The sequence below is a fragment of the Chiloscyllium punctatum genome, chromosome 25 (assembly GCF_047496795.1).
Source record: "Chiloscyllium punctatum isolate Juve2018m chromosome 25, sChiPun1.3, whole genome shotgun sequence".
Taxonomy (NCBI): domain Eukaryota; kingdom Metazoa; phylum Chordata; class Chondrichthyes; order Orectolobiformes; family Hemiscylliidae; genus Chiloscyllium; species Chiloscyllium punctatum.
In genome coordinates, this window is record NC_092763.1 from 44,286,093 (window position 1) to 44,306,196 (window position 20,104).

At 41.9% G+C, this 20,104-nt stretch overlaps 1 protein-coding gene across 11 annotated transcripts in view; it reads right to left on the reverse strand.

Moving 5' to 3' along the window:
• dlg3 (discs, large homolog 3 (Drosophila)) overlaps positions 1-20,104 on the reverse strand; it is a 534,760-nt gene that overhangs the window by 190,588 nt on the left and 324,068 nt on the right. For 10 of the 11 annotated variants that reach the window (XM_072595179.1, XM_072595178.1, XM_072595175.1 and 7 more), the window contains 2 exons: positions 15,725-15,869; positions 14,949-15,099 (listed from right to left, as the gene is read on the reverse strand). In XM_072595179.1, coding sequence (XP_072451280.1) covers positions 14,949-15,099; positions 15,725-15,869 — 296 coding nt within the window. Of the gene's footprint in view, positions 1-10,253; positions 10,297-14,948; positions 15,100-15,724; positions 15,870-20,104 lie in introns of those variants that run through there. The other variant, XM_072595185.1, reaches the window with a different exon arrangement.

The following is a 20,104-nucleotide window of genomic DNA, read 5'->3' on the forward strand; positions in this document are numbered from 1 at the left end:
AAATTATACATTGAGAAATACCTTGACACAACTGTGTCCTCCACAACCACTTGATGAAGGAGCAGCACTCCGAAAGCTAGTGCTTCCAATTAAACCTGTTGGACTATAACTTGGTGTTGTGTGATTTTTAACCTAGCAAGCAATAGATGACTATAATTATGGAGATCCATAATCATGAAAATCCAATAATCATGGAGATCCTTTAAGGTACATATTGGTGAGTGCTGCCAAAATGGTCCAAACAACTGACCCTATTTGTGACATGCATTGGACTGGACTCTGGGTGGTTCCCTCCTTACTGTCCTCAGCATCTGGGCCTACGCAAGGTACACCTTTTGTTGGTTTTCTGACCCCTTTAGACTGGATAAAGTTCCATATTCTGCTGCACTATTCCTCCTCTGCCAAAGGTTTAACAGAGGTCAATCTTGGCAATGGTATGCTTTTGAATGGTGACTTGTCTTCACCAAAAACATTGTGTTACTTGAAGCATGGCCTCTTCCACAGTCACCAAGCTCCAGGATCCTGAGCTCATTTTTGCCTTAAGCTGTCACTGTTATTGAAACATATAAGATTCTGAGAGGAATTGATTGGGTGGGTACTAAGATAACATTTCATCTTGTGGGGGAGACTAAATATGGAGGATCCAGTTTAAGAGGTCTTCCTTTTAAGATGGAGATGTGAACTTCTTTCCCATAGACTGAAGAATATGTAAAATTCTCTTCTCTAGAAAGCAGGGGAGGTTAGGTCATTAAATTTGTCACAGGCTGAGTTAAACTTGTCATAGACAAGCAATTCAAGGGTATGGTCTGGGGCCCAAACAGAGGAGGAGCCAAGAGACAACAAGATCAACTCATATCTTTTTAACTGGTGGAGCAGGCACTAACTTCAAATGGGTTATTATTGCTCCTAAGTCATGTGTTCCTATGATAATCCCTGAGCTCATTCTGATTTTCCCCTCAATAACTCCCATTCTCACTTGAGTGACTCTCAAACTCCACTCAGTAACTCTGGACCTCCCTCACAATGCTTCTCAGCTTCCCATTCCGTATTCCAACAAAATTTCTGTGTGATGGAAAGAATTCCAACTGACTCATCTTTCACTTCAATGGTTGCCACACTCTCATGGTATATTTTAAGCAGTCAAGAATGTGAGGATCTTGATTTGTCTGCAACTTAACTGCAAAAGGTAGCACTGAATTGCTAAAAGTTGTTTTAATGAGTATTCATTACATGGCAAGCTGTCCATATTGTGGTGTCAATGTTGCCTTTTTTTTAATCCTCCACCACAGGGATAATTTGGTTCTCTTCTCCAGACATCAGGGACCTAACACTGCATTTCCCATGTGATTCAATGTTCTCCCACAGCTTTGTTCCTTTATTTGAGAAAGAATTCAGGCACAAATTATTAAGGTTTCAATGCATACTCCATCAAAGAATTAATCAGATATATCCCACTTCCCCTCAGTCCAGTCATGGAACTCCTGTTTTTTTGTATCAGACTAAACCATGGACTGATCATTGGAGGAACTAAGTAAAAATATCCTTAAATGCCTGTGACTCTTTACTCAGTATAGTTAAGAACTGGAACAATACTGAGTAGCTGAGGCAAACAGCATAGATAAATTTCAGAGGAAACTAGATGATCACTGTTGTGAACAATCCCTGAGTGAGATTGCCTAATTTATCACTATTTTGGAAGGGATATCCCAAAATAAGTGCCCTGGTGAGGAGGAATGAAATGGCTCTCCTTCTTTATTCACCTGCCTCCTCAGTTGTTTGCAAAAAGGTTAATTTACAAAAGATCTCTTCCCTCCTGGATGCCTTTCTCTCAAACCAAATATATTTAGTTTTAAAAGGAGACAGTTTAATCCGGCTTTTTTGAATTGACAAAAGAGGAATTGATTAGTTACTAGACATGAGAAGAAGCATATAGGTTGGAAGTAAGGAGTGAGTCCAAAAATATGATAAATATTAAAGATACACAGATCAGACTGAGTTCACTGAGTTCACAATGGGATGTAAAAGCTGTTACACTGGATGATAGTGTACCATTGATGTTGATAGCTGAAAATGTGTTGCTGGAAAAGCGCAGCAGGTCAGGCAGCATCAAAGGAGCAGGAGAGTCGACGTTTCGGGCATAAGCCCTTCTTCAAGATGTTGATAGGTGAGTGACTCATTTTTGGAATGTGGGTTTTGCAAATCAACTGGAAGGATTCTGTCCTGTTTCCTTTCAACTGCAGTTTCACTTGCTTTCTCATCCACTTCCAACCCCATCGATGTCACTCACCAGAACACTTCTGACAACATCACGAACATCACATGTTACGTCACTTCTGCCCCCCCCCCCCCAGCATGGATGCCACCGAAGCCACTGCTTCTGCCCCCTGACCCCCCCCATGGTGAGCATCACTTCCATTGGTGATGTCACCCACGATCCCATAACCACACCCACTGCAGAGACAATGTCCGACCCACTTCCAACTCTAGCCTCGCAACAGGTCCTAGCTCCCAGTCCAGCCGTGTTTTCACTATCTGCCCAGACCTCCCCCTCACTGAGGATAAACGTTCAGTCCTCAGTAAAGGCCTCACCTTCATGCCCTACGCTCCTGGATCAATGAATTCAACATGTGTTGTGACATCGAACTTTTCTTACGCAACCTCCACCTCTTTTTCCATTAGGACTCCCATCCACCCTCCAAGGACACTTTCACCCACCTCCAACACACACCATCCACTTGGACACCCTATGCTGGTCTGTAATCTGCCTTCGATCTCTTCATCTCCAACTGCTGCTGTGACATTGACCACCAGTCTACCCCTCTTACCCATTCCAATTTCTCACCCTTGCAATGCACAGCCCTCCAATCCCTCCGCTCCAAACCCAATCTCACCATCAAACCAGCAGACAGTGGGGAGGGGGCGTAATTGCAGTCGTGGTTTGGCGCAATGACCTCTACACTGCTGAACTACGTGAAAGTGAGAACTGCAGATGCTGGAGATTAGAGTTGAGAGTGTGGTGTTGAAAAAGCACAGCAGGTCAGGCAGCATCTGAGAAGCAGGAGAATCGATGTTTCGGACAAAAGCCCTTTATCAGGAATGAGGCTGGGAGCCACCCCCAAGGCTACCAGCCTCATTCCTGAAGAAAGGCTTTTGCCTGAAATGGCAATTATCCTGCTCCTCAGATGCTGCCTGACCTACTGTGCTTTTCGAGCACCACACTCTCAACTCTACACTGCTAAAGCCAGGCGCCAACTCATGGACATCTCTTCCTACTGCCGCCTCACCTCCAATCACCAAATCATCATCTCTCAGACCATCCACTACCTCATCATCTCAGGGGATCTCCCACTAACAACCTCCAACCTCACAGTCCAGGAACCCCGCACTGCCCCAGGTGACCCATCATCTCAGCCTGCTCCTGCCCCACTGAACTTTTCTCTGCATACCTTGACATTGTCCTGTCCCACTCAGTCCAGGATCTCCTCATTCAGGTCAACACCCACATCCTCTAGCTCCTCCACAACTTCCATTTCCCTGGCTCCCAACACCTCATCTTCACCCTAGACATCCAGCCCCTGTACACATCCATCCACCATGACGAAGGCCTCCAAGCTCTTCATTTCTCCTCTCCCACCGACCCAACCAGTACCATTCTACCAGGACACTCATTCAATTGGCTGAACTGGTTCTCACCCTCAACAAATTTTCCTTCGAATCCTCCCACTTCCTCCAGACCAAAGGGTGCCATGGGCACCCACATGGGTCCCAGATATGTCTGCCTCTTCATCGGATACATGGAACAGTCCATCTTCCACAGCTACACCGGCACCATTCCCCACCTTTTCCTTTGCTATATCAATGACTATATCGGAGCCACCTCGTGCTCCTATAAGAAGGTTGAAGAGTTCATCAACTTCACTTACAACTTCCATCCTGACCTCAAACTCACCTGGATCATCTCGGAAACCTCCCTCCCCTTCCTGGACCTCTCCATTTCCATTTCCAGCGACCAACTTAACAAAGACATCTCCTTCAAATCCACCGACTCCCACAGCAATCTGGATGATACCTCCAACCACCCTACCTCCTGTAAAAATGCTATCCTTTACTCCCAATTCCTCCACCTCTGCCGCATCTGCTTCCAGGTTCCACCATAGGACATCCCAGATGGCCTCCTTCTTCAAGGACTCCAATTTCCCCTCCCATGTGGTCGACGAAGCCCTCCAATGCATCTCATCCACCTCCCGCAATTCCACCCTTGAACCCTACCCCTCCAATCTCAACAAGGACAAAACCCGCTTGGTCCTCACCTTCCACCCCACCAACCTCCGGATACAATGCATCATCCTTCACCATTTCCGCCACCTACAAACACACCCCACCACCAGGGATGTATTTCTCTCCCCACTCCTATATGTTCCGCAGAGACCATTCCTCTGCATCCCCCTTGTTAGGTCCACACCCCTCACCAACCCACCCCCTATTCCCAGCACCTTCCCCTGCTACTGCAAGAAGTACAAAACCTGTGCCCACACCTCTCCCCTAACCTCCATCCAACACAGATTCACCTGTACTTCCACACATGTCGTCTACTGTGTCCGTTGCTCTCGATGTGGTCTGCTCTACATCGAGGAGACAGGACGCCAACTTGCAGAATGTTTTAGACAACATCTCAAGGACACATGCATTAAATGACCTCACCACCCTGTGGCTGAACACTTTAACATCCCCCCTCCCCCCAACTCCGCCAAGGATATGCAAGTCCTGGGCCTTTTCCAATGCCAAACTCTAGCCACCTGACAGCTGGAGGAAGATTGCCTCATCTTCCACCTTGGGACCCTCCAACCACTTGGGATCAATGTTGATTTCACCAGTTTCCTCATTTCCCCTCCCCCCACCTTATCCCAGATTCAATCTTCCAACTTGGCACTGTTCTACCTGTCCATCTTCCTTCCCACCTATCTGCACTACCCTCCCCTCAGACCTAACACCATCAACTCCCACCTTCATCTACCTATTTCATTCCTAGTTACCAGCACCGCCCCCCCCCTACCCAATATATCTCTGAGCTCCCTTGGGCGATCCCCATGTTCCTGATGAAGAGCTCATGCTCAAAACATTTGTTGTCCTGCTCTTCGGATGCTGCCTGACCATACGTTTCAGCACTACTCTTTTCAACTTCAGCAAAGAAACATAAACTACCTTTTATCTGCAGGGCAGGGCAGGGATAATTTGAGTTTCTCAACTGTGATATTCCCAGCACACATTCACCCACTATGCACTCCCAGATTAAGATTGAACTATCTGTTTAACACCTGTTTCTGTGTATTCTTGAAAGTGAAGACCACAAGCATATCTGCGGCTTGGAACATAATCCACAGAACACTGCTTTCTGTTGAGGGTTTGGGCGGGGGGTTAGTTATATTTAACCTTGTTATCTCTGGAGCCACAGAAGGTTGCTTATTTTGACTTGTCTGTCTCCCCCTGAAGAGTTACTGTTTGACGTTCCATTGGCATCTTTGAGTCATAGAATCATAGAGATCTACAGCACAGAAAAAGGCCTTCAGCTGATCGAGTCTTTGCCAGTTAAAAACAAACAACTAACTATTCTAACCCCATTTTCCCTACTTGGCCCGTAGACTTGTATGTTTGTATTGCAAGTCCTCATCCAAATACTACAACGTTATGAAGGTTTTCGCCTTTATCATCCTTACAGACAATGTGTTTTTGATTCTTACTACCTGCTGAGTTGAAAAAGTCTTTCCTCTAAACATCTTGCTACTAACCTTAAATCTATGACTTCAGTCATTGATCTCTCAACAAAGGGGAAATGTTCCTTTCTGTCTTCCGTATCTATCCCCTTCATAATTTTACACGTCTCAGTCACGTCCCCATTCTGTTTCATGTGCTACAAGGAAACCACCACCAGACTATTCAATCTCTTCATAATAAAATCTCTCCAGCCAAGTGATGCTTAATCTCCTCTGCACCCTCTCCAGTGTATCACATCCCTCCTATATTCTAGATTCCAGAACCACGCACAATACTCTAGCTGTGACCTAACAAACATTTTATACAGTACCAGCGTCACCTCCCTGCTCTTAAACTCTATGTCTTGGTTTATCTAACTATCCTGCAACCTTAAAGGACTGGGAAATGCACACCAAGGTGCCCCGATTCTCTGTACTTCTCAGGGTCCTACCGTTCATTATGTATCCTCTTGCCTTGTTTGTCATGCCCAAGTGAATCACCTCACATGTCTATCCAGATTTAATTCCATTTGTCACAGTCTAGTCAATCTATATCCTTCTGTCATCTAAAGGTTACTCTCCTCATGATTAACCATTCCATATTTTTTATATCATCCATGAACCTACAGATCTATGCTCTACTTTTAAGTGTAAATCATTCATATATATCATAATCAGCAAGTACCCCAACACTGATCTCTGCAGAATCCAACTGGACACGGACTTCCAGTCACAAAAACACCTCTTGATATCACACTCTCATCGCATCACTCATCTAATTCTGGATCCAATTAGCTACAATTCCTTGGATCCCTTGAGTCCTTCCCGTTGCTATCAGTCTCCCTTCTGCAACCTTATCAAGAGCCCTGAAGTCCAAGAAGACTGCATCAAATACATTGCCCTCAACTACACACCTAGACACCTCTTTTAAAAATTGAATCAAGTTTCCCTCCCCTTAACAAAACTTTCTGACCATTCTTGGTTGATCCCTGCTTCTTCAATTGCAGATTAGAATTGCTTCTAATAGTTTCCCCACCATTGAGGTTAGACTGACTAGCCTGTTGTTTAAAGGTTTATCCTTTGCTGCCTTCTTGAATAATGGTACTAGATTGTAATGTCCTCCTGTCCTCTGGCACCTTTCCTGTGGCTAGAGATGATTATTGCCTGCATCCCTAGTATTTCTCCCCTTGCTTCATTCAACAGCCCAGGATACAGTTCATTCAATCCCCCAATTTATCTATTTTTAAGCCTGTCAGAACATTCAGAACCTCCTCTCTGCCTATGCTAATTTCTTTAACTATGATTTGGAGATGCCGGTGTTGGACTTAGGTGTACAAAGCTGCTCTGAAATAGATACTGCACAACCACCTGATTAAGAAGCAGCGCTCTGAAAGCTAGTTCTTCAACTATATCACAGTCCTTCTCCCTTATCTCTGTACTCACATCATTCCTCACGCTGGAGAAAACTGCATTTTAATTTAGAACCCTATTTGCCTCGTCCAACTCCAAACACAAATTACCACTGTGGTCCTTAATAGGCCCCACAATTTCCCTAATTATCTTCTTACCCTTGGCGTACTTGCACAGAAACTTAGGATTTTCCTTGATTTTTCCTGAAACCTTTTTGTTCTCTTAATTTACTTTTTTAAATTTGCCTGAATATAATCTGTATTTCTCTGCTGTTTTGAGCCCTTGGTATCTGCCATAAGCCTTCCTTTCTGTCTCTATCCAATTTTGTACATCTTCAATATCCAGAGTTTGGATTTCTTGGTCCCACCATTTACTTTTATTGGAACATGCTGATTTTGTGGCCTCCCTATCCACTTCTTGAATGCATCCCACTACTCTAACACAGATTTAGTTAAAAGCATCTGCTCTCAGTCCACTATGGCTAAATCATATCTGATCATATTAAAATCAGTTCCTCCCACACCCCCAAGTTTAGAACTTTGACTTCAGGCCCATCTTTGTCTCTTTCCAGAACAATCATGAATCTAACACACTTACAATCGCTGTCTGTAAAGTGCTCTCCCATAGGCATTTCAACTGTTTGCCTGGTTTCATTACCTAAAATCAAGTCCTAGATTACCCTTTTTCTTGTAGCATATTCTATGTTCTGGCTTAAAAAGTTATCCTGGATGCATTTTACGAATTCTGCACCTTCTAAACCTTTCACACCATACTTTCCAGAATTCCTCCCAAGACAGCGACTAAATTTACATCCAGAATCATCTTTGGCTGTAAGTCATTTGTAAGCAAAATATACTGAAATTAAATTCTAGCACTTCTGTGTTCCCATGACAGTACAAGAGGAAAAAAAAGAATAGAAGCATATGCTAAAAGGTTTAGATGAGTAGGCTCAAGTGAAACAGACTGCCACTTTGACCCTTATTTTTAACGAAAGGAGGACTGCTTATGCTCCCTCTTAAACGCAGAGCCAGATTTCTAAACTGACAATTTTTCTGTAATGCAGAACTGTCAAAGGAGGTGAACCACATCCCTTTTTCACAACTGTCAGCTGCTGCAACCTGAGATGTGAGGGATCAGCTCCAACTGCACCAAACAGGAGAGGTGTGTGGTGCTGGCGCAGGGAAGGCCTGTCAAGTCTGTATTGGCTTCTCAAAGAGATACGTGGGACCAGTCCCTGGGGAGAGGGTGTTAGTTCAGAGTTTGGGGACATAAGGAGTCTATGAGAGGTTTAGTTGTGAGTGTGTGAGGGAAGTGCAGGGTCTGTTAAATAGCTATTGAGGAGTTTGACTATGTATTTAACAGTTTAATTTTGCTTGAGTAACTAATTTATTTAATTTTGTCATAACTCTCCAAAGTCTTTGCTTTCAATTGAGACTTTCCAGCCATAGAGGAACGGTCCAGTACAAAATTCAATTTCCTGAACAATTCCTTTGCAGTATGCCACAATAGGAATTCTGCAGGGTCCCCATGTGCACATCCAATCAATTCTGGAATAACAACTGTCTGGCCGGAAGAAAATCTAGTTAATAAACACCACAATGTCCCAGTCAGGCCAAGTGGCATCTTTCTATCATGTCTGTTCTATGATGCACAATAACAGAAAACAATCCAAAACACTTCACTGCCTCATGCACTTACCACCTCCCCCCAATCCAGGATCTATTAAATTTTCAGAAAATTTGGGCAATCATCAGACATTATACTCAATTACCATTTCTATTGCCTAAAGGAGATGGAACAGTTGCCAAATTGTTCCTGACCAGTGTGAAGACATAAAGGCCAACATGCTATCTAGCTTTTCTAACCAGTTTGAAATCAAACCTGAAGTTGTGGTTGCTAAGAGAAGTGGGATTGGTTAAATGGCACAGCACATTAGCAAGATTGGAACTGCTATTTAAAACTACAAGAACAAAAACCACAACATCCAATCATAGATAATTCTATTGTTTTAGTACAATTCCTCCATAAATTATTACCCCAGATTATCCTAGCATTGACACCAGTGTTTGGAGTTCCTTGAAGTAAAATACATTTTTAAAAACTTAGAACATTTCCTCCTTATGGAGCACTCTAAATGCAGGCATTAAATCCCAAAATGCTGACATCACTGATGCACTTTTGAATTGGTACAATACTATGTAGTTTCCATTAATGGTGCTGAATGAGAAATTGTTTTCTCTTTCTCTCTCTCTCTCTCATGTAATGACTCTCTCTGCCTCTCAAAGCAATCAAGCAATCATATGTTAACCTGGTTTAGTAATAACACTTTTGCTTCAGAGTTAAAAGCTTGAATTTGAGTCCCATGTCAGGACATTGGCCACATTAAAACATATTTAACATACAGGCAGTGAATGTTGGAAAACATGCATTAAAAAACACCATAGTATTCATAAAACTGAACAGCAAAGCACAGCTAGCCAGGCAGCAATATTCTAACGTTTTCAGGCTGTGCCCAAGGCCCCAACAATGGTGCAAGGCCTTGAAAAAGTTACCTTAAAATCAGTGCTACATTACTGGGAATTCCAATAGTCCCTTTTCACAACTTATGACTTTTGCTGTAGTCACTGATCATGCTTCTAAAATTCTACAATGCATCAATATGATCTTCAAGGTTGGTTGCCTGAAATTCCACAAGATACTGCAAATGTGGACTTTCAAGTTATACAGGATTAAATCAACAAGTTTCAACTTATAATTGCCCTCCCTCTATTTCAGTGCTAACACTTTAATATTAGAATTTAAATGTTACACAGTACAGTTGTGTAGGATTTAAATGCCTGACAGGCAGGGCCTGTGAGAAAGTTGTGCTACATTGAAATGATTGACATGTAGGCTCTGCGCTTTGCTGCTTTCTATACAGCATACGCCCAAAATAAAAGGACTTGCAGCCTGCTAAATAACCAGGAAGTACTTTGATAAAGGTGCAAATTAACATTCTCTGATAATAAAGGTGGAGAATATTTACTATATTTCCAAGCACCGTGTAATTTATCCTTATTCTCAAGACTATGCATAGAATATTCCAGTACTCACTCAGCCCCTCGATACTGAAAGTCTTGAGCCATGATAGCTACGGTTTTCAATCCACACCCTGAATTCCTTGATTTTAATTTTTGCAATACAATTGGTTGCTGCAAAATCAATCACTCCACCTACAGGCAGACTCAATCCAATCTTACAGCACAGTCATTAAAATAACAAATACACTGGTCCAGAAAGGTAGACATACTCCGCACAACACAGAGAGGTAAGAGAGAAATCAGAATAGAGAAATATACTAGCAGAGATACAGATGTTGATTTTAACTGTCTCCAGTAGATGTGTAAATGGAGGCTGTAGACCTCAGGAAGCATGTTAAACATTTCAACAATGATTAAAAATAAATGCAGGGATTCTGATGTGTAAAAATGTAAACTTTGTATTGCCTGCTCATTTATCTGAGTATAGGGAGCAGCTGATTAAGAACAATGTTGACAGCACACATGCCTAAGAAAGTAACAGAAACTATGAAAGGCTAGCATGAACTGATCTGCACTATAAGCCTTCATGTCATGGACAGGACATCGATTGACTGAAGCAGGTGCTGAAAATCATTTTTAAAGTGTATTTGGCTTGGAAAAGATAGAAGAATGGCACAGTACAGCAGAGAGCAAGCTTCAAGATTCTCTGAAGCACTGGAAGCTTTTGTCCAAGATGTTTGAAGAAGGAGAAAAGGCCTTCATACACAAGGTACCAGAACAGTGATAGATGCTGGGAACTGATATTCATTGTGGCCATTGTTGCAGTGATCCACGTGCCTGGATGCAGTGCTATAAGAAATACAATGACAACATGACTGGCCAAAATCAGTAAATGCATCTTAAAAACCCATATTTCACTGATGGCACCACTAGCCTCACACACTACTCAATTTGCCACTAACTCTTCACACATCTACCAACTTTTTAAAATCAACAATGACTAATATTCTGCATTCATAAGTTCACCTCACCCATCTATACTTGGCATCACTACAAATCACACACCCTAATCTCACAGCATTTACACATTGCCAACTATTCAATCATGACAGGCACATCATCCAAGCACATTGTGACTCACTCAGTGACATCTTTCCCTATTTCTAAAGCAGGCAAGATGTTACACATTCACTGGTAACAGGGCTAACTGGTGAGGTACAAACATGATGCAAATTTTCACTCTGATGGAAGAAATAGTGTTCAACACTGTGGTGACTAAGCCTAAGACCATGCTCTGCAGCACAGCAGAAATCATTGGAGCTGACATTATGCTCATTCAGCCATTTCCCCTTTATCCTACAATCTATCAAAATAAAAGTTTTGATCTGTCTGCATAGATTTTTTTTATTACTCAACCCCACCTTTCGTTGCTTGTCATCCTTGGTTACCTGGCTTCAGGTCCACAGCCTTGGTTACTGGCCTCCAGTGCTCCAGCTCACTGGCCTCAGTTACTCGTTGTAGCATGGGTGGGAAGACATGGGAGGAAAAGTATTGAGCAGAGTATGGGGAATAGGGAATTGCAGGGAAGAAGGGATGGAAGACTGGACTACATGAGAGGGAAGGGGATAGAAAGGAATAGGATGTTTAAAAAAGCATGGGCTGGATTTCATGGAGGAATTTTGGAGAAAGAATCAACAGTGTAGGAATGGGAAGGGGTGGGGAGCTGCAAACGAAATGTGAAATAGAGGTTGTTGATGGCCCAGGAAGAAGGAATAGGATAAAAGGTAAGAGGGAATGATGTAAGAGGAATGAGTACTTTGGCATGATTTGGCATAGGTTTGACATAGGAAGGATGGAATGGCATGTGATGTGGATTTAAAGAAGAACTGTTACAAATAACATACTAATTTCACCATAGGTTTTGCAAATCACTGACAGTCTCTTTGATTTACAAGCTGCATGTGGTCTAAGCTTTATCTCTGTCAACTCCTAGCAACTGTACCCTTGTGCGTTTGTCCTTTCTGATACGCAAGACCTTGTTAGGCAGTAGTGTTCGAGCAAAAAACAGAAGGGAAAAAACACTGTCATTTGCTTTCACACTCTCAGACTTAGGGTTTAGAGTTATAACTGCCCTGTGTACTTTACTATGGCTTTATAAATACAATCTGCACACGATGAAACACTAGGAAAAAGTGCCCTGAAGCCAGGCCAGAGGAACAGTGCAGTATAGATTCCAATTTGGCAGAGAGTGAGATCACATGGATTTTGCTGCGGATGACTCAAATGATGAAATTAATGAAGCAGCTGACTGTAAAAGACTGAAGTGTACTCACAATGAAATACTCAGTGTATTGTCATGGTCACTGTGAAGGAGCATGGAGGACTATCTCTGTCCACTGAGTTTGCTCTGCCATTCAATGAGATTATGGCTAACCTGATAATCATCAATTCCACTTTCCTGCCTTTTCCCCAACACTCTTGATTCCCTTACTGATAAAAAAAAGTCTGTCTTAGTGATGAATATACTTAACAACACAACCTCTACAGTCCTCTAAGGTAAAGAATCCCACAGATTCATTACCCTCTGTGAGAAATAAATTCTTCTAATTTCTGTCCTAACTGGGTGATCCATTAGTCTGAGATTACGTTCTCTAGTCTCGGACTTTTCCACAAGGCTAAACAACCACTCCATATATATCCTGCCAATCTCAAGAGTCTTGCATGTTTCAATAAGCTCACCTTTCATTCTTACAAATTCCAATGAGTACAGACCGAACCGACACAACCTCTCCTCTTAAGAAAATCTCTCCATTCTTGGTATCAGTTTAGAGATCCTTCTCTGCACTGTATCCAATTCTAGTTTGCCCTTCATTAGATAAGGGAACCAAAATAGTGCACAATATTCTAGGTATTGCTTAACTCATGCCTTGAATAGTTTTAGAAAGACCTTTCCAGTTTTATACTTCATTTCTTTGAAATAAAGGTGAATAGTCCACTTCCCATCCCTGTTACCTGCTGAACCTGTATGCTATTTTTCTGTGATTTATGCAGGAGGACTTACAAACGGCTATGTGCTACAGCCCTCTGCAGTCTTTCTCTGTTTAAATAATATTCAACTCTTCTATTCTTCCCACCAAAGTGCATAACTTCACATTTTCCTATATTATAGTCCATATAGTTCATTTATACTGTCTCTATCCCTATGCAGACACTTTGTGCCATCCTCACCACTTGCCTTTCTACCTATTTTTGTGTCATCAACAAATGTGGTTATAACGCATTAACTTCATTATTCAAGTCCAATTTTAACTTTGCACATGATTTTGTGCAGAACTTGAAGGCCATTCCTTCTAAGGTAAATATGCTGGCTAACTCCGTCAGCATAATTGTGAAGCCAACTGATGCAGCCCCTGATGACTAATGTTACAGCTTCCATTACAGTTCAAATAGAAGCTACTCATTGTTTGAGTGCAACAGTGGAAGGTCAGAGCCAAATCATATCTGCAACAATTTGAGCTTGTATAATTTAAAGGTACATTGCAGGATCCTATAGGAGTTTCCTATTCAGAAATCTACCCTGCAATGCATTCCTTGGATTGCTGCAGAACTGTCTTGAGCATATGACAGTGACACAGTGGAACACAAAACTAATTACATCTCTTAGCACAACAGCATTCATCCTCCAATCATTCCCACTCTATTAGTGGCATGGCTGTCCCCTGTCAGCTAGTCACCAGCTTTTTCCATTAATTCATAAGCACTGTTCTTTGAAACAACTTGCTTATCATTTTTCTATGCTGAGTTAGTTCAACCATTACTCCATTCCATGTCTTTCAATGTTGACAATCAAGCTTTTGTGTGCAAGATTTGTGAAGGTTTGTAGCTCAGGTTGAGGTTTAGGGTGTAGGTTTGCTCGCTGAGCTGTAGGTTTGATATCCAGACATTTCATTACCTGGCTAGGTATCATCATCAGTGGCGACCTCCAAGTGAAGCGAAGCTGTTGTCTCCTGCTTTCCATTTATATCTTTCTCCTGGATGGGGTTCCTGGGGTTTGTGGTGATGTCATTTCCTGTTCGTTTTCTGAGTGGTTGATAGATGGCATCTAGATCTATGTGTTTGTTTATGGCATTGTGGTTGGAGTGCCCGGCCTCTCTCCCTCGTAGCCCTACACACGGATGAAAAAACCACCATTTTGACTGGGACAACACATCTATCCTGGGGCAGGCTAAGCAAAGACATGCCAGAGAATTCCTAGAGGCCTGGCACTCCAACCACAACGCCATAATCAAACACATAGACCTGGATGCCATCTATCAACCACTCAGAAAACAAACAGGAAATGACATCACCACAAACCCCAGGAACCCCATCCAGGAGAAAGATATAAATAGAAAGCAGGAGACAACAGCTTCACTTGGAGTCGCCACTGATGATGTTACCTAGCCAGGTAATGAAACATCTGGATATCAAACCTACAGCTCAGCGAGCAAACCTACACCCTAAAGCTTTTGTGTGATGCACCACATCCAAAGCTGAAATCTAACTCCATTGTTTTCACTTAGTTTCCCTTGTTCAAGTTCCTCATTTCTTCAGATGACAAACTGTAGTATTTTGATCACACATGATCTCCCTTCAATCACGAAAACTACAAAATAGTCAGAGCATCCCACATCCGTGTCCTAAGAAATATTTATAGTCAACACATAAAATCTTTTCACCCTAAGGTGACAGCCCAGCATTCTATTGCAATGTAACAGTAGAAACTAACCTTGTGAAGTCTTCATCTCCCATCACATGCCGAGGGACTGGAGAGTATCGTCCTGAAGTGATTGCCGGCAGTGGATATGTTGGTTTATTCTCAACACCACCCATGTAACTCATACCGGAATTCACATGATTATCAGTCAGGGCAGAAAATGCTGCATTAGAATGATAAATTAGTATAGATAAATAATGCATAAATGATAAATGCAATTAGTTGTTGATGAATGAGAAACGCAATTAGCAACTGCTCAAATCTAAACATAACACGCTAGCGAGAATTTTTAAAGATACCCAGTGCTAGAATATATTGGGACATTAAAATGTTCTTTTTGAAAACTTAGAAATGGACTTACTCCCATGATCTCTGGAAATAATCTCACTATTGTCTTTCAGGGAAAAGCATCCCAACCCCTAACCCACCCCTGTCCTCCTCTGCACCCACCTCTGAAAAATAACAAGAATTACTGAAATTTCAGAGTCATCACAGAAATAATGACATACTCTGGACTATGTCAAGCCAGAGAGTTGGCCAGATCTACAACATGATTCAAGCCAGGCAGAAGTATCTCAAGATGGGGAGGATAATAGCATGAAAAGTGCATCAGAGATACGTGAGAACAACGTGTGTAATTCCCTGAGGAGGGACAAGCTGCAGAAATTGCTTAGGTGAGTCATAATCTCCCTGTTTCAAAATGAGGATTACATTAACCCATTTGAACTATTGCACAATCACCACACACAAAAATAATGTCTCTGAGTAAGATAACATTGTTCACTTACTGCTTGCATAATCAGGAGGGGCATATATGTCATTGAGGTGACTGCCACCAGGCTTAGCAACTTTCAAATAAACCATATCTGAAGTATTCTTGAGAGCAGCCACAGCTTCTTCATGCCGCACCTCCTGCAGACTGATGTTATTGACCTGTCCAGCACAAAGAGCAAGTCTTTCATATTTACACCTTCCATAAAAGCACCTCTACAGTGTTCTAAGTCATACACTCTCATTTTAACATCCAAGATCATGAAGCACAGAAGGCTTTTTTTCTGATCATATCTGGGCAAGCTATTTAAAAGATGCTCCTGCTCCTTCTTCACAGTTCAAACTTTCCTGACCTTTTCAAATATTTATCCAATTCCCTTTTAAAAGTTACCACTGAATCTATTTGCACCAACCTTTCAAGCAATGCATTCCAGCTCATAATAAATTGCGTATAAATTAAATTCTAATCTTCTCTTTGGTCCTTTTACTAATTGGCTAAATCTGTATCTTCTGGTTATTGATTCTCCTGCTAGTGAGAAAATGACCCAAACAACTAACCAAACCTCATCATGTTTTCTCTCAATTTTTTCTCCTACAGTCTCTCCTACAGTTTCTCCATATAACTGAGGTTCTATTTCCCTGATAACACTGCAATAAGTATCATCCACACTCTCTTCAAATGTTTGATACTTTTCCAAATTGTGGTCACCAGAAATGGGCAGAAAGTTCCAACTATGACATAACCATTGATTTATCAACATTTTACATAGCTTCCTTACTTTTGAACTTTATGCTTCTATTATTGAGACTAAAATAAAGTCTGATAAATTTGTTTTAATGGCATCAAAGGTGTGCTTATGTAAACATTTAGGGCTCACTCATTTTGCAACCACATTATAATTGCATAATTTAGAATTATAGAGTCATCGAGTCACACAGCATAGAAACAGACTCTTCAGCACACAATGTCTATGCCATCCAACAAACACCAAACTACACTAATTCTATTTACCTGCACTTCATTCATACCTTATTATTCCCTGGCATTTCAAGTACTCATCCAGATGCTTCTTAAATGTTATGAGAGTACCTGCCTCCACCATCCTCTCAGACAGCACATTTCACATATCTATCATCCTCTGGGTGAAAACAATTCTCAGATCTCTTCTAAACCATTTGTTCCTTACCTTAAAAATATGCCCTATGGTCTTAGACACACACATCTGTCATGAGGAAGAGATTCTTACCATGTACAATGTTAATGCCTCTTATATTTTATATTCCTCAGTCAAATGCCCCCTCAGCCTCTTTTGCTCCAAGGAAAACAAACCCAGCCTATCCAATTTCCACTCATAACTGAGGCTTTTCATCTCAGTCAATATCCTGGTGAATCTCCACTGCACCCTGTCCAGTGCAATCATGTCCTTCCAATAGAGTGGCAAACAGAACTGCGCATAATATACCATCTGTGCCCTAACCAATGTTTTATAAAGTTGTAACAGGATTTCCTTGTTAAAAGGAATTCTATGCCCTGGCTAATGAAGGCAAGCATCTCGTATGCCATCTTCACCATCGTGTGTATCTGTGCTGATATCTTCGGGGATCTACAGACCTATAGACCAAGGTCCCTTTGTTCCTCACTACTCCTTAGGGTCCCATCATTCATTCTGTATATCACTGTCGTATTAAATCTCCCAGAATGCATCACCTCGCACTTATCAAGTTAAAAGTCGATCTGCAATTGCTTTGCCCAATTTACCAGCTGATCAATATCATACTGTAGCCTGAGACCATCTTCATCACTGTCAATAAAAGCCACGATTTTCATGTCATCTTCAGTCTTATTAATTAAACCTTTTACTCTCACATTCAAGTTGTTTATGTACAAAGAGACCTTGGAGTGCAGGTTCATAGCTCCTTGAAAGTGGAGTCGCAGGTATATAGGAGAGTGAAGAAGGCGTTTGGTATGCTTTCTGTTATTGGTCAGAGTATTGAGTACAGGAGTTGGGAGGTCATGTTGCGGCTGTACAGGACATTGGTTAGGCCACTGTTGGAATATTGCATGCAATTCTGGTCTCCTTCCTATTGGAAAGATGTTGTGAAACTTGAAAGGGTTCAGAAAAGATTTACAAGGATGTTGCCAGGGTTGGAGGATCTGAGCTACAGGGAGAGGCTGAACAGGCTGGGGCTGTTTTCCCTGGAGCGTCAGAGGCTGAGGGGTGACCTTATAGAGGTTTACAAAATTATGAGGGGCATGGATAGGATAAATAGGCAAAGTCTTTTCGCTGGGGTCAGGGAGTCCAGAACTAGAGGGCATAGGTTTAGGGTGAGAGGGGAAAGATATAGAAGAGACCTAAGGGGCAACTTTTTCACGCAGAGGGTGGTACGTGTATGGAATGAGCTGCCAGAGGATGTGGTGGAAGCTGGGACAATTGCAACATTTAAGAGGCATTTGAATGGGTATATGAATAGGAAGGGCTTGGAGGGATATGGGCCAGGTGCTGGCAGGTGAGACTAGATTGGGTTGGGATATCTGGTCGGCATGGATGGGTTGGACCGAAGGCTCTGTTTCCATGCTGTACATCTCTATGACTCTATGTATGTAACAAACATCAAGGGTCCTAGCACTGAACCCTGTGGTATGCCACTGGTCACAAACGTCCAATTCCAAAAATAACTCTCCACTATCATACTGCGCTTCCTATTTGTAAGCCCATTATGGATCCAGTCTGCAAACTTGGCTTGGATTCCGTTGGCTGTTACCTTTGGGACCAGCCTTCCATGTGGGATTTTGTCAATGGCTTTACTCAAGTCCATTAAATCACATCAACTGCACTACTGTCATCAATATATTTAATCAACTTTACAAAAACCTTTACTAAATCAGTCAGATACAATAGCCCTCTAACAAATTTGTCCTGACTACCCTTGATCAATTCCTGCCTCTCCAAGTAATGATTAATCCTGTCCTTCAGAAGTTTTTCCAATAATTTCCCACCTGATGATGTTGGATTAACAGGCCTGTAATTACCTAGCCTTCCTCTGCTGCCCTTCTTGAACAAAGGAACTTTCTTGTATAATGTTAACATGTTCTAAAACCTCACCATCCCAACTGAAATCCTCAATAACAATGTTGTTCTCCTATGTGAATACAGAAGGGAAGCATTCATTTAAGACCTCACCCATGTTCACTAGCTCCATGACTGGTTGCCTGATTGGTCTCTAATAAATTCTTTCCACGGTAATCTTCTTTCTCTTAATACATGTAAAAGCCTTTGGGTTAATTTTGATCCCATCTGCCAAAGAAGTTTCATGGACCCTCTTTGCCCTCCGAATTTCCATTTTAAGTAACCTTCAACATTCTCTGTACATTTGAATGTCCTCCCCTATTTTTAATGTGCTGTGCCATGCATTGTTTTCTTTTGCTTTTTCTTTGTCAAATTCTTAATATATCTTGATATCCAGAATTCCCTGGACTTGCTGTACTTGCCCTTCACTCTGAGAGGAACATACTGGCCCTGAATTCTCACTGTACTACTTTTAAAAGTCTTCAACTTTTCAAATATAAACTTAACTGCAAGTAGCTGCTCCTAGTCTATGTTTGGCAGATCCCCGGCAACATTGAAATCAGCCTTCCCCCACGTTAGACACTTAACTTCTGAAGTATCCTTATCTCTTTCTATAAGAGCTCTGAAACTTACAGAGTCATGGTCACTATCCCCAAAATGCTTGGTCACTGAAACTTCAACTACTTAACCAGCTTTATTCCCGAGGATTAGGTCTAGCACTGCCTCATCTCTATTAGGATTATTTATGTACTCTAACAAAAAGCTCTCCTAGATGCAATTTGAAAATTCCATATCATCTGATCCTTTCACACCAAGGCGATCCCAGTTAATGTTAGCCAAATTGAAGTCTCCTAAAACTATAAACCCTGTTTCACTCACATCTTCTGTGATTTGCCTATGTATCTGCACCTCTATGTTCCTCTGACTGTTGGGAGACCTGCAGTACAATTCCAGCAAGGTAATCATCCCTTTTTTATTTCGAAACTGTACTCAAATGGCTTCTTTTGGACACCCTTCTACAATGTCCTCCCTCGTTATTGCAGTGATGGTTCCTTTATCAATATAGCAATACCCCTGCTTCTCTTACGTCCCCCACTATCATGCCGGAAATTTCTGTACCTTGGAATGTTCAGCTGCCAGTCATGTCCTTCCTTCTACCGTGTCTCAGTGATTGCAGCAATGTCAATGTCCACACGCTGATCAATGTTTTAAGTTCATTGCTTTACCAGTCAAGCTTGTTGTATTGAAATAGATACAATGTGGCTTTCTAGACCTTCCATGTGTCTTATCCTGCTCATGTCTTCTCAGTCTACTGGACTGTCCTAACAT